This window comes from Haliotis rufescens, unplaced genomic scaffold, assembly GCF_023055435.1.
Source record: "Haliotis rufescens isolate VD_foot unplaced genomic scaffold, xgHalRufe1.0.p SCAF_15, whole genome shotgun sequence".
NCBI lineage: Eukaryota > Metazoa > Mollusca > Gastropoda > Lepetellida > Haliotidae > Haliotis > Haliotis rufescens.
Genome location: NW_025963835.1, coordinates 1,355,741 through 1,375,074, shown reverse-complemented (window position 1 = coordinate 1,375,074; position 19,334 = coordinate 1,355,741). Strand labels below are relative to the sequence as shown.

The following is a 19,334-nucleotide window of genomic DNA, read 5'->3' as shown; positions in this document are numbered from 1 at the left end:
CAGATCGTGCACGTAGCATATAAGCACGTAGCCATAAAATTAAGCTGTTGTTTTAGATCCATTCCATGCAACGGTAACGATTCCACTACATGCAATGTAATCGGATGCATATGATGTATATTAAAGCGATGTCACGTTGACATTTCTCTCTTAAAAAGCTAGAGCAGTCAAAAAGTACACGCACCCAAGACGAAGCCATATCAAAAGTAATTGATACTGTCTTCGGGAATTCTATCAGTGACCTTATTTCGATCGAATTCTCCTTGTGTTTGTATCTGCAGCCATTCCAATTTAAATTGATATTCTTCATCACTGCCTTTTACATATTCCCTTGTAAATCTGTGGTGATAGCTGTCGGTGAAGCGCTATCCTATCCTATCGAAGCATAAGACTTTCTGTTTGAAAGTGAATTCTGCTGCAAAACAAACTCAACATTGTTTCACTGCATTGTATTTTAGAAAGGACTACCATTGCTGAACCTCTGAATTAGGAGATGAAGTGGCTCGTCATGTCGATGGCCTGTGTTCGATTCACCCGGCCACAATGTATAGCCCATTTTGATTTCTCGACGTGATAAGCATTAAACGCCAAGACTCTTCTGATGCACATCTGAAACGGTCCCCAGAAATATTTTGTTTGTTGCTGCGTACACCGACGTCGTAGGACGGCGCTCCATCTTTGTCAGGGGCTTATTTGGCCCAAACTAGATTATTTACAGAACGACACTGATGGAGTATTAATGGGTGCGTCTTACAACAACATGCAGTTTCGAAGTGAAGATGCAATCTAAATCAATATTCTTTAGAAGAATATATAAATGTGATTGATATATCACTGCTGGATACACTTTGATAATGCTGACATACACACATATAGACAGGAAGTATCTGAAACAGTATTGTTCTTTCTGATAAGGCCAGGAAATGGTCCTTGGAGCTCCGCTGATGTGGGTTAATGAAGGTTCGATTTATATTGTTGGAAGACAGATTTGTTTACACGTCGTCATAGACGTCTGTTTAGGTAATGTAACCTAACTCCATGAATGTGATCAACAGATTTCTGTCTGGTCTCAGGCACTGTCGGGGTTCTCCACCCGTGATACTTCTAACAACTGACTTAAAGCCGTCCTTGGCCGTGCAATGAAGTCATCGTGCCCCAGGCCGTGCAATGAAGTCATCGTGACCCTTCAAATATCGGCCACATCCAGTTGATTGACGTGTATTTGCTTTTCAGGTCTCTTTTTGTTTCTAGAAGGCCACTGATATTATTGATGTTAGAGGTTCTCCTCTGTAGAACCATATATATATATATATATATATATATATATATATGTGTGTGTGTGTGTGTGTGTGTGTGTGTGTGTGTGTGTGTGTGTGTTACTGAATACTGTAACTTGTTCAAATTAAGGAACTCACAAAACACAGACACACACACACACATGCATGCATGTACACGTGCACACAGACACACACATGTACACGCACACACAGATACACACGCACGCACGCACGCACGCACGCACGCACGCACGCACGCACGCACGCACGCACACCTACAAAAACAAACAACAAGAAACAGATAGAAACAACACTTACGAAGGGAAGATGATATTCTGAAGAACAAAAATTATGAATATTATATTTGGTATTCGGATCTAAGGACTTAATTAGAAGGTATTATTTCCACTGATCCTATTGTTTGTTTAAAACACATTAGCACAGTCGTATAGATTACCTGAGGTTGTTTGCTGATTTTTCTTTCCAGAACTAGAAATGAAAATAGGAATATGAAACCGCCACATTTGTGTCATGTTTATACGTATGCATTTCACACTTCAAGTTTTGAATAGTCGACTTTCCCTTTGTTTCGAGCTGTATTCCAGAAGCTCCAGCGTTCTACATTTCACAACCTTTGAGGTACAATCGAGCGTGTGATTTTCTACGAAGATTTAAAAGACCGTCATACGACTTTTTCTCAAATGGGGGCACGGGTGGCCCAGTCGTCTAAGTTGCGTCCCTTTGGCACGCTAGAAACCTATGATCGTGGGTTCAAATCCCGGTTCGCCCCGATTATGTTTCTAGGTTTGTCAGCACCATACCGTTGGTTTCACCGAAGTGGTAAACGTCTGAGACCTGCATAACTCCGGGCTTCCTCCCACATTAAGCTGACACGCCATGATATAACTGGAATACTGTTAAAAGCGGGGTTAAACCCAACTCACTCACTCACATTCTCAATATTCCCGTGTGGGTTCCAGATTAGAAAACATCTCCGGCAACCATTGCTGGTCCAAGAGGCGTATTCCGACGGCGTGGATAGTTGCTCACAATATCGATCACTGGATTGTCTGGTTCAGAATCGATTATTTACAGATCGCCATCATATAGCTGAAATATTGCTGAGCACGGCGTTAAACAAACAAAACAAACGAAAATCTGGCTCACAACTTGTTTAACAGGGTCACATTATTTAAGGCGTTCGTAAAACTTTCAAAAGGTTGTATGGTAGACATGTGGAGGACATTTCCAAATTTGACGCATCAGGGACCAAAATGATGTACCCTGTGTTCCCGTGTTTGTTTAGCTGAACACAACTTGTATTTTTTTCGTTTGTAAAGGGTGCCACCGGAGGTCAGAATACGCCCTCTGTTTCCAAACAATTGTATCATCACTATTTGATAGTGAGTTATAAACATATGAATCATACAATAAATTTGTTATGATAATGGAAAATATTTTGTCCCTTTTTATTACAATTTATTGTATGCTGATGAAGATACAAGGCTATAAATAGGAAGCATGTGTTTGGTATAGAATTATGTATGTAGATTGCTCGGCATATAGTCAGCACTAAGTTTCACTCATTTTAGATTTTTGCTGATTACATATATGAATAATAATCTTTGATATTTTTTACGTGTCCCTTCATTTTTTCCCACTGGTATATTTTTAATTTCAGCTTATTGCAGGAGTCTGCCTGCTGTACATATTTTTGAATGAGTTAAACTTCGGGTTGAGCAATATTTCAGCTATATCACTGAGTATCAGCTTAACGTGCGAGAAAAGTCTAAAGTGAAGCCCGTCTTTTTGGGCACGCCAGAAACCTATGATCGTGGGTTCGAACCACGGTTCGCCCGAATAATATATCTAGGTTTGTCATCACCATGCTCGTGCTCGTTGGTTTCACCAAAGTGGTAAATGTCTGAAACATGTACCATCTGGGGCTTTCCGCCCGCATCAAGCTGACACGCCGTGATGTAACTGGAATACTATTCACAGCAGCGTAAAACTCACTCACTCACTCATTTACTCACTTACTCGACCCGTGAAGATCCGGGGTAGAATAGGTCTTCAGCATCCCATTCTTGCCGTAAAAGGCATGGTTGGTGCATGTCATTGTATCCACATTGCGTGGATCGATGCTCATGATGTCAATCACTGGATTGTCTGGTCCAGACTCGATTATTTACAGATCATATAGCTGGAATATTGCTGAGTGCGGCGATAAACAAAAAAAACTCACTCACTCACTCACTCACTCTCACTCACTCACTCACTCACTCACTCACTCACTCACTCACTCACTCACTCACTCACTCACTCACTCACTCACTCACACACTCACTCACACACTCACTCACGGTTGTAGATGCTTCACTTCGAGGTAACCATGAGACCGACTGTGGTGCATACAAACCCCGGATAACCGGAACTGATCCTGGATCCGAACCCAAATGTCTTTAATAGAACCTGTATTTGCCTCATATGCTGATTCCTTGCTTTCTGTTGCCAGTCCTACGTAAGCTGCACACTCGGTGTCCACAACATTGGCCCCATCCTTATCTGCTTCGGGGCAGTCAGTGCTGTTGGTTCTGTGGTGATTGGTTACATCGCCGAGCACATCAAAAGGTTCCTCTTCATCACAGCCGGTGCTACCTTCAACGTCGGGCTACTTATAGTGCTGTGGTTGTGGAAGCCACAACCAGGAGACGTTCCTAACTTCTACGTCGTCGCAGGCTGCTTGGGTCTATGTGATGCTATCTGGCAGACGCAGACATACAGTAAGTAGAGCCAAACCACTTCAACCTAGTTTCATCGTTAGCACAGTGACCTGTAGATAATCGAGTTATGGGCTGCACGACGATGGTAACCAATCCATTCTTTTTTAATCGGTGATATAATATATGTGGACATATTTATAAGCTTTATCCTCACCCCACTGCGTCATGCCTCCATTTCTGTATCCGAAATCCCCACAGACCTGTCACCATGTGGAACTCAAATGAGAACCATGGATGCATGTATAATGTTTGTCTTTAAGTCAGTGTTTGACTGGGGACACTGGTGGCCCAGTCGTCTAAGACGCCGCGATTCGCTGTGCAGACTCACCATGTTATGCCTCCCCTGCCCCAACCCAAACCCCACCATGTGATGCCTCCCCTGCCCCAAGCCCATCCCACCATGTAATGCCTCCCCTGCCCCAACCCCCAACCCCACCATGTAATGCCTCCCCTGCCCCAACCCCCACCCACCATGTAATGCCTCCCCTGCCCCAACCCCCAACCCCACCATGTAATGCCTCCCCTACCCCAACCCCCACCCACCATGTAATGCCTCCCCTGCCCCAACCCCACCCCCATCATGTAATGCCTACCCTGCCCAAACCCCCACCCTCACCATGTAGTGCCTCCCCTGCCCCAACCCCCACCCCCACCATGTAATGCCTCCCCTGCCCCAACCCCCACCCACCATGTAATGCCTCCCCTGCCCCACCCCCACCCCCACCATGTAATGCCTCCCCTGCCCCATCCCCCACCTGCACAATGTAATGCCTCCCCTGCCCAAACCCTCACCCCCACCATGTAGTGCGTCCCCTGCCCCACCCCCACCCCCACCATGTAATGCCTCCCCTGCCCCAACCCCCACCTGCTCAATGCAATGCCTCCCCTGCCCCAACCCCCACCCTCACCATGTAGTGCCTCCCCTGCCCCAACCCCCACCCTCACCATGTAGTGCCTCCCCTGCCCCAACCCCCACCCTCACCATGTTATGCCTCCCTTGCCCCAACCCCCACCCCACCATGTAATGCCTCCACTGCCCCAACCCCCACCCTCACCATGTAGTGCCTCCCCTGCCCCAACCCCCACCCTAACCATGTAGTGCCTCCCCTGCCCCAACCCCCACCTCACCATGTAGTGCCTCCCCTGCCCCATCCCCCATCCACCATGTGATTCCTCCAATGCCCCAACCATCCTCACCATGTAGATTGCTGAGTGCGGCATTACACATTAAACAAACAAACCCCAAACATGGAATGCTTTTTTCCCCACTCCCACCATGTAATGCCTCCCCTGCCCCAACCCCCACCCACCATGTAATGCCTCCCCTGCCCCAACCCCCACCTGCTCAATGCAATGCCTCCCCTGCCCCAACCCCCACCCTCACCATGTAGTGCCTCCCCTGCCCCAACCCCCACCCTCACCATGTAGTGCCTCCCCTGCCCCAACCCCCACCTTCACCATGTTATGCCTCCCCTGCCCCAACCCCCACCCCACCTTGTAATGCCTCCACTGCCCCAACCCCCACCCTCACCATGTAGTGCCTCCCCTGCCCCAACCCCCACCCTAACCATGTAGTGCCTCCCCTGCCCCAACCGCCACCTCACCATGTAGTGCCTCCCCTGCCCCATCCCCCATCCACCATGTGATTCCTCCAATGCCCCAACCATCCTCACCATGTAGATTGCTGAGTGCGGCATTACACATTAAACAAACAAACCCCAAACATGGAATGCTTTTTTCCCCACTCCCACCATGTAATGCCTCCCCTGCCCCACCCCCACCCCCACCATGTAATGCCTCCCCTGCCCCAACCCCCACCTGCTCAATGCAATGCCTCCCCTGCCCCAACCCCCACCCTCACCATGTAGTGCCTCCCCTGCCCCAACCCCCACCCTCACCATGTAGTGCCTCCCCTGCCCCAACCCCCACCTTCACCATGTTATGCCTCCCCTGCCCCAACCCCCACCCCACCATGTAATGCCTCCACTGCCCCAACCCCCACCCTCACTATGTAGTGCCTCCCCTGCCCCAACCCCCACCCTAACCATGTAGTGCCTCCCCTGCCCCAACCCCCACCTCACCATGTAGTGCCTCCCCTGCCCCATCCCCCATCCACCATGTGATTCCTCCAATGCCCCAACCATCCTCACCATGTAGATTGCTGAGTGCGGCATTACACATTAAACAAACAAACCCCAAACATGGAATGCTTTTTTCCCCACTCCCACCATGTAATGCCTCCCCTGCCCCAACCCCCACCCACCATGTAATGCCTCCCCTGCCCCAACCCCCACCTGCTCAATGCAATGCCTCCCCTGCCCCAACCCCCACCCTCACCATGTAGTGCCTCCCCTGCCCCAACCCCCACCCTCACCATGTAGTGCCTCCCCTGCCCCAACCCCCACCTTCACCATGTTATGCCTCCCCTGCCCCAACCCCCACCCCACCTTGTAATGCCTCCACTGCCCCAACCCCCACCCTCACCATGTAGTGCCTCCCCTGCCCCAACCGCCACCTCACCATGTAGTGCCTCCCCTGCCCCATCCCCCATCCACCATGTGATTCCTCCAATGCCCCAACCATCCTCACCATGTAGATTGCTGAGTGCGGCATTACACATTAAACAAACAAACCCCAAACATGGAATGCTTTTTTCCCCACTCCCACCATGTAATGCCTCCCCTGCCCCAACCCCCACCCACCATGTAATGCCTCCCCTGCCCCAACCCCCACCTGCTCAATGCAATGCCTCCCCTGCCCCAACCCCCACCCTCACCATGTAGTGCCTCCCCTGCCCCAACCCCCACCCTCACCATGTAGTGCCTCCCCTGCCCCAACCCCCACCTTCACCATGTTATGCCTCCCCTGCCCAAACCCCCACCCCACCATGTAATGCCTCCACTGCCCCAACCCCCACCCTCACCATGTAGTGCCTCCCCTGCCCCAACCCCCACCCTAACCATGTAGTGCCTCCCCTGCCCCAACCGCCACCTCACCATGTAGTGCCTCCCCTGCCCCATCCCCCATCCACCATGTGATTCCTCCAATGCCCCAACCATCCTCACCATGTAGATTGCTGAGTGCGGCATTACACATTAAACAAACAAACCCCAAACATGGAATGCTTTTTTCCCCACTCCCACCATGTAATGCCTCCCCTGCCCCAACCCCCACCCACCATGTAATGCCTCCCCTGCCCCAACCCCCAACCCCACCATGTAATGCCGCCCCTGCCCCAACCCCCATCCACCATGTAATGCCTCCCCTGCCCCAACCCCACCCCCATCATGTAATGCCTACCCTGCCCAAACCCCCACCCTCACCATGTAGTGCCTCCCCTGCCCCAACCCCAACCCCCACCATGTAGTGCCTCCCCTGCCCCAACCCCAACCCCACCATGTAATGCCTCCCCTTCCCCAACCCCAACCCCACCATGTAATGCCTCCCCTGCCCCAACCCCCACCCCCACCATGTAATGCCTACCCTGCCCCAACCCCCACCCACCATGTAATGCCTCCCCTGCCCCTACCCCAACCCCACCATGTAATGCCTCCCCTGCCCCAACCCCCAACCCCACCATGTAATGCCTACCCTGCCCCAACCCCCACCCACCATGTAATGCCTCCCCTGCCCCAACCCCACCCCCACCATGTAATGCCTCCCCTGCCCCAACCCTCACCTGCACAATGTAATGCCTCCCCTGCCCCAACCCCCACCCTCACCATGTAGTGCCTCCCCTGCCCCAACCCCCACCCTAACCATGTAGTGCCTCCCCTGCCCCAACCCCCACCTCACCATGTAGTGCCTCCCCTGCCCCATCCCCCATCCACCATGTGATTCCTCCAGTGCCCCAACCATCCTCACCATGTAGATTGCTGAGTGCGGCATTAAACATTAAACAAACAAACCCTAAACATGGAATGCTTTTTTCCCCACTCCCATCGTGTAATGCCTCCTCTGACCTCACCCCCACCACCCCCTACATTCTGACCTCCATGCCTGATGCTTCACTGTTTGTACAATTGATTCATCCCTGAACAAACGCGTCCCGGTGACGGAGTTCCCACCAAGCCGAGTAAAGAGACCCCTTCTATTTGACTTCAGCTCTCATTACGCTGTGATGGGAATTGGCAGAGATTCGTATGTATGGACAGTAGAAGTTCGATCTGCTTCAGAGGCCTTCAAGTACTGCCTCATTTGTCATGAGTAATATCATAAACAGAGGACATTTTTCTGCGGTTTCCTATTTAAAACGCAGCTTCATCTGGGTTTGCGAGGCGACTTGTTCCCTGTCTCCAAGCATTGATTAATGACATATTAGTAATGGACTCCCCGTCGGAATATCGGTGTGTCCGTCAATAATACAACGAATGGTCTGAATTACCAAAACTGCACGGCTTTACTTGCTCTGCGAATTTCGAAATGATATATGTCGTGCTTAAAAAACTAACCCAATGTCATGCCCAACTTCATGCGATTATATTGATCTATAGAACATAATTATGTATTGTTAATCACCAGTGTACTGACAAGGACAAGGGGAACTCGAAACGATCAAACGTAGAACAAAAACACAGATCGATGAATAGCAATAGTTGGGCGTAATAGTTGACTAGTTAAAGGTAGTCATCGTGTTCGAACACGAAGCATTAACTACCATGCAAAATAAATCATGCTACCATCTCTGACGGTAGCTACAAATGAAACAAACAATAAATCTTGATTTTTCATTGTTTCGGCGACTTATTTCAGCCTAGTAACGTTTTGCTAACGCTTGTATTATTTTTCAAATTTACAATTCCAATGCCTCCTTTTGCCATGCATTTTTTTTATCGTGCTATCTTAAGTGTCTCAGTGTTTTGTACACATTTCCTAGCTAGTAGTTATATCTGGTGTCATGTACAGAAACGGAATTTCAGTGTGGTGCTTTTAGGTTAAGTGTTTGTTGACTCGAGGTCTTCTTGGAATTTGGGTATCGCCGATTGCATCCGTTAAACTTCAGGGTACTTCAGGTTCATAATTGTGGGGAGTCTAAAGTCGTAGACGTTTATCACTTTAAAAGGGACCCCGTGTACAGGTATGGTGCTGACACAACGCCATGGGTCGTAATTGGGCAAACCTTGTATCTTAATCCATGATCGCCAGCGGATTCTGAACTACTGCCGTTGCACATATCGTCAGTCAACACATCAACAAAGTGAGTGAGTGAGTTTGGATTTACGCCGCTTTTAGCAATATTCTAGCAATATCAAGGCGGGGGACACCAGAAATGGGCTTCACACATTGTACCCATGTCGGGAATTGAACCCGGGTCTTCGGCGTGACGAACGAACGCTTTAACCACTAGGCTACCCGACCGCCCCCCCCCCCCCCCCCCCCCCCCATCAAGAAGTTCCCACCTATTATGTATTCGTTTCTCATGAACAGGATTAAAACTTCTCCCCAAACAAGAAACAGGTCTTCTATCTGCTCGACCTATGGGACTTGTTCGGTACACATACACGCGTTCGATACAATCGAAAAGATTCGTTTTCTTTGTTGTTTAACGCCGCACGCGGCAATATTCCAGCTATATGACGTCTACCTGTAAATCATAGTCTGGACCAGACAATTCAATAATTGACGTCATAAGCATTGATCTGCGCGATTGAGATGCGACGACATGCATCAACAAAGTCAGCCATTTTGACCACCCGATCCCGTTAGCCGCCTCTGACGACAAGCATGGGTTGCTGAAGAACAATTCTTCGAATGTAACCTCCAAGCCATACCTCGAATATATCTGCTTACCACAGTTAACAACTGAGAAGTTATCTGCATAATGTTGTGTTTTCTTCTGGTCTCACCGTACTACATGAGTCAATAACAGTGCAATTTGGAGTCGACATGAAAGATGGCGGCTGAAACCTAGGCTACTGTGAAAAGAAGGAAAGGTGAAATGACTAAATATGAACCGGAATAAGCATATTATCATTATGTTTGCGTTTTACTTCCCAAATATGCTTTTCATTAATAATGAAATTTATGTTTTTCTGAAAATGATATTTTGACAATATTATCAAAAAGGTTTATCTTGCAGAATACTTGTGTGTTTGCAATGTCCACCCATGCCGAGGTCAGATGTCAACATATTGTAAAATATTTGAGCGAAAACTGCAAAAATGTAGTATCTATGCGTGTATGCATTCGATCTTTAAATGTTTAATGATTCCAAGCGCGGTGAGGTCGTTGTGCTGTTGTAAGCGCTGTCGTCTTTATTTGATCCCTACTCCTAAACTATTGCATTATCGAATCATTGAATGTCGAGGTGCGTGATTGGCGTCTTGATGCTCAGAATGCAAAGTAGTTGACAACATGAAATTGATATAAATCTGTAATCATTTGATGCTTTCTTGTGCTTTAAAGCCATACTGTAAATTTATCACTTCTCTCAAAATGATTTTGAAGGCAACCTATAGCTACACCAAAGTATTTTATCAAGCTGCTTTCTCACCTGCAGGGTCAAGCCTCCCCAAACTCAAAACATACATGTCGCCCATACCCTGAAATATATCCCAGATAGCGTCGTTTAACTGTTGAATTTCAGTCCCTAAAGTCTCCAAGAGCTTCAATTTACACTTCCGCGTGAATATATGACATGTCTCCTCCGCCGTGATTGTACAGGCAAGGGTATTGCATTAGAAGGGTCATCTTCTTCATTTTCCAGGCAATAAAGTGTTTTCAGTTCTCTTCCACAGCGGCCGGATGAAGGATCGTGTGAGTGATTCTTGTTTACAACAGCAATATTCTTATTGGATTTGCGAAATTAGATTTATGTCAGAGTCGGATCTCTCGTTATACCATTGAAAGTCTCGAAGACGCTTTCAGACCCCGACTCGACATTAGCCGCTGATGGATAGGCCGCATGGTAGCATATAACCTTGTCCATATGACTTTCCTGGTTCTGTAGTCACGTAGGGGCCAACCATTTAGTGTTCTGGCAAGAGGAGGGAATCAAATAACAAATGCTTGAAACAAATAACTTTGCCTCACATTTTGCAACAACAAAACCCAAATAATTGTTCTCTGGACTTGCTGGGTGTTATAAAAAAATGTGTTGTAAAATAAAAAATGTCGGCTCCCCCTTTCAGAGAAACAATGTATGACGCTTTAAGCAATATCACGGCGGGGGACACCACAGATGGGCTTCACACATTGTACCCATGTCAGGAACCGAACCCGGGTCTTCGGCGTGACGAGCGAACGCTTTGACCACTAAGCTACCCGACGACCCCCTTGTATGACGTGATGAAGTGCTGAAAAATATTCTGTTTAAAGATGGTCGGTCTCTTAAATATCGTCCGACTGTGATCGCAAATGAACAAATGATCACATTTTGATTCTAGAACCAGTTTCAAAATTATCAATGGGACTTGCAGAATAAGAGTTTTTAGACATTTTTCTCTTTATTGAAATCATTTTTCGAAACTATTTTGCCTTTACGCCCGATGGAATCTGTTTCGGCAGAAAAATCGAGACTTATTATTCTCTGGGGTTGTCGTTTTATATTTGTTAAAGGCGCGTGATTCGCTTCCTGACAGCAGTGTCATTTTGTTCTGACTTGATCAAACGTTCCCGAATATATTTTGAATTTTCGTTTCACGATAAAAAAAATGCAGTGTGCATAAACTTCGTCTTCTCAAAATAATAGGGGATGGTATTGCAATTTTAGCTTTCATTATCGAATTCATATTATATTACGATTACTATGAAATGTGAATCGTCAAGAAGAACGGCCAGTCCATAAAAAGCTTCAATGTAAAATGAAGCCATGAAAGATTTGATCTTCATTTGAATACACTATATGACTGAAGCGCATTCCCTGGCATGTGTATGGACACTGACAAAGACATTGACTGTAACATATACATGTCTCAAGCGTATCAGTGCCTTAAATATGTTCATATAATACCAACGCACTAAAACCCCATATTGCTTGTCTTATACGTCTGGGCTATTTCTACTGAAGGGGATCGGGTGGTCATAGTCGGCGTCTGGTTGTGTCATCATGCACCGACATCTTGGATTCTTGCTCATTCGTTCAGTCACTGGATTGTCTTGTCCAAACTGCACAATGTACATATTACCGCCTGCGGCTGCAAACAACATGCTTTCGCTCACTGACGTGTAGATTCTAGGTGAGTTGAGGTGATTTCGGGTTTAACGTCGTTTCCAAGATTATGGCACTTATATAGTGACGTGTGTGTGTGTGTGTGTGTGTGTGTGCGTGCGTGCGTGCGTGCGTGCGTGCGTGCGTGCGTGCGTGCGTGCGTGCGTGCGTGCGTGCGTGCGTGCGTGCGTGCGTGCGTGCGTGCGTGCGTGCGTGCGTGTGTTTGGCTGCTTCTACTAGTCCGGACTGATGCCGATTTATAGTGCTAGCCCACTGAGATAACATGCCGACGTTTTAACATGAATACCCCACACAGACACAGTGTACTGACTCCGAGCCAACCAGTCCTTGTTTTAGCCCCTTAATGCCGAGCGCCAGGCAGGGTAAGAAGAAGTACCATCTTTTAACGTCTTTTGGTGTGAGGCCGCCGGGGATCGAATCCCGGACCTTCCGCTCTCCGGGCGGACGCTCTACCACTAGACCACCGAGGCGGTCTTAGACATGTAGAAACAACTGATAAGACAGTACATGTCAGAAAATATAGAAAGTTTCAATTTATATTTCTTTTTAACAATGGGGGTGGGGTGGGGTGGCCCAATCGTCTCAGGCGCCGGCATTCGTTGCCCCTCATTGTCTGACGGAATCCTTTGATCGTGGGTTCGAATCCCAGATTTACCCTGATCATATTTCGAAACTTGGTAACACAGGACAAGTGCTCGCGTGTTTGACCAAAATGGTAAGCGCCTAAGACATGCATAATTTCGGGTCCTCTTCCCCGATCAAGCCGAGACGCCATGACATAACTGAAATTCTGAAACCAAACCAAACACTCTTTATTGAGGCCCGAGAGAAGAGAGTCAGCAATAAAAGTCACCGTTTTGAGTTTTTATAGCATATGAAAGAACACACCAGAGAGTATGTTAAACGTAGCAGTGAAGCTTCCCAGTGTTATATTCTTTTAAGTATACACATGGGGATATTTCAAGTCATAGCCGTGTTGCTTTAAACGGTGCGTCTCATTATCCGGCCGACCACTTGATCGCCTTACGTCATACTGAGTGTTAAATCGATGATCGTGAAGCCTCTTGCACGATAGTGTCAGCACATCATTATGATGGGCCAGCCTTGTACGACCAGGGAGAGGTTTTATTAATGAATACGTCACTTACAAGAGATTGGAAAATCTCTCTGGATTAGCAACGATGAACGTATCATCAACAACGGTTATCTCCCTTCGGAAACAGGACGGGCCCCAACTGAAGTCATGAAAGAACTGAATTTAATAATAATGGACGGTTTCAAAGATTTCTATAAAGCGTCTTTATCAATCAGTGTGTACAGAATATTGTGAATAAATATTGTTATTAACGAGGTGGGACTCTTTGTATATGATGCTTGTCCATAGTCATAAAATAATATACTCTGTTAAACGACATTTAATGCCGGAAATCCTTGCAATATTGGGAAATGCATTTGAATGTATTTGCTGAGTGTAATATATGCTTGTAGATAGTATTCGGATGAATGGAGTTATTTCAGTGGGTGCCTGGCTGTCGTAGTATCTGTTGATACCCCGAGAGCATGCACACATTCACTCACTCACTCACTCGCATGTGTGAAGATCCGGGTTAGAATAGGCCTTCAGCAACCTGTGCTTGCCGTAAAAGGCGACCACGCTTGTAGTAAGAGGCGACTTACGGGATCGGGTGGTCAGGCTCGCTGACTTGGTTGATGCATGTCATCGTATCCCAATTGCGTGGATCGATGCTCATGATGTCAATCAGTGTATTGTCTGGTTCAGACTCGATTATTTACAGACCGCCATCATATAGCTGGAATATTGCTGAGTGTGGCGTTAAAAAACAAACAAATTCCCTCCTTCAAATCATCGATTAACGCAAAGTGCGTGGTATTTCACAGTAGTGTTAATCACCGTTGTTTTTTATGTTAATAGAGAATGTTTGGTGACATGAAATGGCATATATGTTCACACGTACATGTATCTATACAACCAATAACCTATCAGTTATGGTTTTCACCGTCAGCATTATCTGACATTTACTATGCTAGACATTGATCAGCCTTCTTGTTATGGGCGTTGATTTGTCCACCTATTTCAAATCAAGTTGAACTTTATTACCTTGAATCACTGTCTCATGCAGGGGTATTATAAGACGCTGAAGAATGTATTTAGTCTTTGTTGCAAGGAGAACATTTTACCATCGCCATTGCTGAGCGTAATGAGGTTATGACCCGACTGAAATACAACATGTCTGACCTGATACGAGACGTCCATACACAATTCATTAAAGAAGCCATCAAGCGATACCAAAAGTCTGGAAGACAGAAGGTAACACGTGACATAAATACGTCACAGTGGGAGTCCCTTTTTGTACATTACACCAGTTTCACAACTCAAGACTTAGTGTAGAAACCCAGATAATGAAAACCTCGTATTGGGATTCAACGGCGCTTAGAATGACTGCTCGAAAGCAACCTTTAACTTGGGTCAGATTCTCGGTTTTTCATCGGTATAACCAAGTTTCGTTGTTAAACACGCTGCTCTGTAACGTAATTAGAAACAGGCACTCATTCATACTGCATTAATACATATATCCAAGCGGTCCTGCCCCGGGCACGTCTGTGAGGAGTTTCATCAAATATTCATCATATTTCTTTATGTTTCAGCCCTGTTCGGAGTTCTATTCTCGCACAAACAGGAAGCTGGCTTCTCCTCTTACCGGATGTTCCACGCAACCGGATGTGCCATTGCCTTCGGATACAACTACTTCCTGTGTGTCGAAACGAAGGTGTACATCCTCGCTGGGTTCCTGGCCTTGTCCCTAGCTCTTTACACCATTATTGAAATGAAAGTGCAGTTGCAGAGCCAGCACATTGGAGACATTGTGGCGCTGTGAGGGACGGACTAATTCCATTAGCCGTGGTCTGATTAAATCCTTTAAAAGGAATGTCGGTACTTCTTTACGGTGTACTTCTTCGAATTTGATATGGGACAATGGAGGAGTTTCATTAAACAGAATAAATGGAGATTACAGTGACAGTAGAAGCTGTAGATTGTAAGCCCGTGGTTGATACAAGTCACAACTGAATAGTAAGCCTTCAGCACCACGAACTTGAGAAGTTTATATTCAGTAATAGCACTGGACATAAGGCGGAAGCAGAAACAGTCAGGGGTATTTAAAGGGGCGCCAGCTCTGATAGAAAGCGACCAAAGCCCAACGTCGGCAAGCTCAACGTTATGATAAGGAAGAGACTATATGTATGTCAACTTCTTTATTATGAGGAAACACAACGTTTCGGAGTATATGCTTACTCCTTCATTAACGTTATGATGTATATTTATCTGTGATTCAACAATTACTTTAATTACAAACACAATGTCACAGGGCACCAATTACAACGTCTATCATTGTAATTATCCCTGGCTAGAAATAGGTATCAGGCTGTGAAGCATTGTCATCCTCATTTCATGCCAACTATTATCAACACGGACACGATGGTCCTTTGCAAGCACTGGACCACAATGACATGTAATTAGAAGGTCTTGTATGGGCGGTAGAATTGTCTTGCTCCTTACACGATCATTGCTGCACGGCGTATGAGATAGAAATGACGTCCCAGTGTTGCTGGGAGCTTTAGAATACACTCCATTTTGGGGACACATACATTGTATAAAATATGTGCAACGTTAGTGCTTGTGGCAATGACGAGTTTCTCTGTAAACGAATTTCATTATCGTATTATATCGTTTGCCAGTGAGAAGTTTCATCAACTATTCATCATATTTCTTTATGTTTCAGCCCTGTTAATATTTATTGACTCTATTGTGCTTCATGTCATATATAACAAATATCACGACTAAGTCGTGTTGTTCTATTACCTTGTTTGTGGTAACAACGTGACACCTGTCTTGTAACGGGAAAGACATTCATGTTGGAAACAATATAACACATGTTATAAGTTCTCAAACACATATGCGCTCCACAATGGAGGTCCAGAGTTAGTTGATGGTCCTGTAAATGCAAAAAAGAGTGGCGTCATTGTGCACATCTTAGAAAAGGACAATCATGTCAGTTGCTTCCATTAGGCGCGGTCTTATAGCACACATGGCTGGCACAAGAGAAGTATTTCTGGTTTCTGTTCAAATCATTGTAAATACTGGCTATTTTGACCACGCTGAAAACATGAAACACAAAATTGCTTTTTTTAATCCATTGAAATAGACGTAAGCACTCAGTGTCATTCATCAAGGGTCAGCTGAATGAATTCTACAATGAAAAAGCGAACATACCTACATCCTATCACACCAGTGCACTGCATCCCACTCCGATCTTAATATTCTTGTGACCATCAATTCCTCTTGACCTCAGCTTCAGAGTATATTCATAAACCTATCCACATACTTGAGTTCATGTTTACCAATTCATTAAAATATATCCCTTGATGCTTTCGTGGGTTCGAATCCCATATTCGTCTTAGATATGTTTGGTTGGTCAGCATTGCACCCGTGCCCTTGGGTTTCACCAAAGAACTTGCATCACTTCGACCTTTCCTTCAACGTTACGCCGACAAGCTGTGACTAACATACTGTCTAGAGTAGTACAAAGACTCGCCCACCATGCAAGAGAGGACGTACCAAAAAGATGCGTCACAAATGCCCTTCTATGGTAACGTTTAACTATCACGGGAAGAAAAGTAATGCTATCCAATAATATACAAGATACACAAGAAAGAAATATGACATTTATACAAATTAAAATAACACATACACGATTTATTTATTGAATACATACAGATCTGTGTATCTTTGAACATCTTTGCATATCATACATTTCATATATATTAGTTATTCTTTTCGGTTTTATTTCGAAGTTTGCATTTACTAAAATTATCTTTCAACATGTTTAGATTGTTAGTAACGAAATTTCTGTGTGCACGGACACATCGGCATTATTTTTTATAATTTATGATACATATCAATGAAATACGCACGCAAGATCAGTTATCAATAAGGAACATGTTTCCTTCATTTGTACAAAGACGTTTCAAGCATTCCTTGTCTCGCTTTGGCATGTAAGAAATACAGAGATATACAAATGGGTTTACAAGGCTTGTATATGTCTTTATATGTCTTTACAAGGCTTAGCCTGCCGTAGCCTGTACAACTTTGTGTATTATGTTTATCTTAGTCCAGACGAGTACAGCCTCCGTGGTCAAGTGCATAGTGCGTCTGCCAAGAGAGCGAATGGTCGGCGCTTGTAATCCCGGCTGTGTCATACCAAAAGATGGTTTGTGTCTGGGTAGGTGAATCCTTGTTAAACTGTGGCATGGTATTTCTGTGGGTTTGTACTACAAAACTGGCACTAGTCCAGACCAGTACAATAACACACACTCACATACACGCACACACGCACGCACGCTCGCACGCTCGCACGCACGCACGCGCGCTGCGCACACACACATATATATATCGCCAAGTGAAATCGTAGCATCGTTAACCAATTTCCTGGATCGATAGATTGATGTTAGTCACTATTGTCTGGTCAAGAATCGATTATTTTCATATCGCCGTAATATTGCTGATTGCGACGTTAAACAACAAACAAAAACGAATATTAATAAGGTCATATACAAGTTTTCGTCCTCTTTATTTTCGGACCGAATCTTAGTTTTGTGTCAATGTTTTTTATAAGAAGTGGCGTCAGCGATGCATCTCCTTAATCGAAGATTGATAATGATTGTTCGATCATTTTGCCTTATTCAAGGAATTTCTAGCAACATATATAACCACATAGTTTCATGCATTAGAATATTAGAAAGTACAGTAAACTACGGTTATAACGAACTAAAAGGGACCACTAATATTATAACTGCAGTTCGTTATGGGTACATATACGGCCTATATACAGCAAATTGACGGGGCCCCAAAACAGTTCGTTATATCCGTCAGTTAGGTATAAGCGTGTTCGTTATAAACGTAGTTTACTGTAGGTCAATGTATATATATATTAAAAAGGTCATGTTCATTTCAGGACATACATGTACGTTCACTACTAAATAACAGTTCGTGTTATATTATGCTCTTGTATTCAAAATCATTAGTTGATCATTTTTTAATGTTCCAAATATGAACAAATTGGCGTCTTACAATATTGACGTATTTAAAGTTTTTTCATAATTTATATTCAAAAGGTCTTTCGATTTCAGATTGTACATATTGACGTATATGCAAGGTGGATCTAAGTACCATCGAATCAAAAGGTTGTTATTTATGGTAGATGGGTTTCGTCAAAATTCTAAATGCGGATCTCACTCTCGCTGAAAGCTAATTTATTTCCCGGTTTTAGAACAGATAACAAAGACTTACAAACAAGCAGACTCATAATTCTATTTATGTACAATATAAACTTTGAACTAACTTTATGTGAGATTCGATTTAGAATTTTGGCCCCTTTTCTCTTCCATATATCTTAATGGTCACGAACTCCCTATGCACTCAGTGTACATTCGATTTTTTCTCTTTAGAATTGAAGTGTGTACATTACAAAAATAGACTTTAAGCATTAATACATTCGGAGTATTATGAACAGAGGAGAGAATCAGTATACGTGTACATAAGGTGTATATTCTGTACATAGTTGGTTATTATGTTTACTATGAGTATTTTGACGTGTTCCGCTGCAGGAGATGGTATTAATGTAAATCTTCTTTTCACTGTTGATAAATGTATGTTTTGTATTGCTGCATAATATCATAGTATATGACCGATAATTGAAGTATTTATGAAATCGCTTTGCCAGAGCTACGGTTCAAACTAAATTCTTCCTACTGCGTCAATATGTGCCTGCTTAAAATCAATACTCCTTCCGGATAAAAATTGGGTCAAGTTTCGTAAAATGCGACTACATATAAAAAAACTAGCCTTGTATTCGTCACGGGTCGGTCGGGTAGCCTAGTGATTAAGTGTTCGCTTTTCACGCAGAAAACCCGGGTTCGATTTCCGACATGGGTACAACGTGTGAAGCCCATTTCTGGTGTCCCCCGCCATGATATTGCTGGAATAGTGCTAAAAGCGACGTAAAATCTAATTCACTTACTCATTCA

The 19,334-nt window shown here is 45.0% G+C and overlaps 1 protein-coding gene across 1 annotated transcript in view; it reads left to right on the top strand.

Moving 5' to 3' along the window:
* LOC124114056 (protein unc-93 homolog A-like) overlaps positions 1-19,091 on the top strand; it is a 98,161-nt gene extending 79,070 nt beyond the window's left edge. The window contains exons 3-4 of the mRNA XM_046474594.2: positions 3,793-4,060; positions 14,898-19,091. Coding sequence (XP_046330550.1) covers positions 3,793-4,060; positions 14,898-15,127 — 498 coding nt within the window. The 3' untranslated portion in view covers positions 15,128-19,091. The remainder of the gene's footprint in view (positions 1-3,792; positions 4,061-14,897) is intronic.
* The last annotated feature ends 243 nt before the right edge of the window (positions 19,092-19,334 follow it).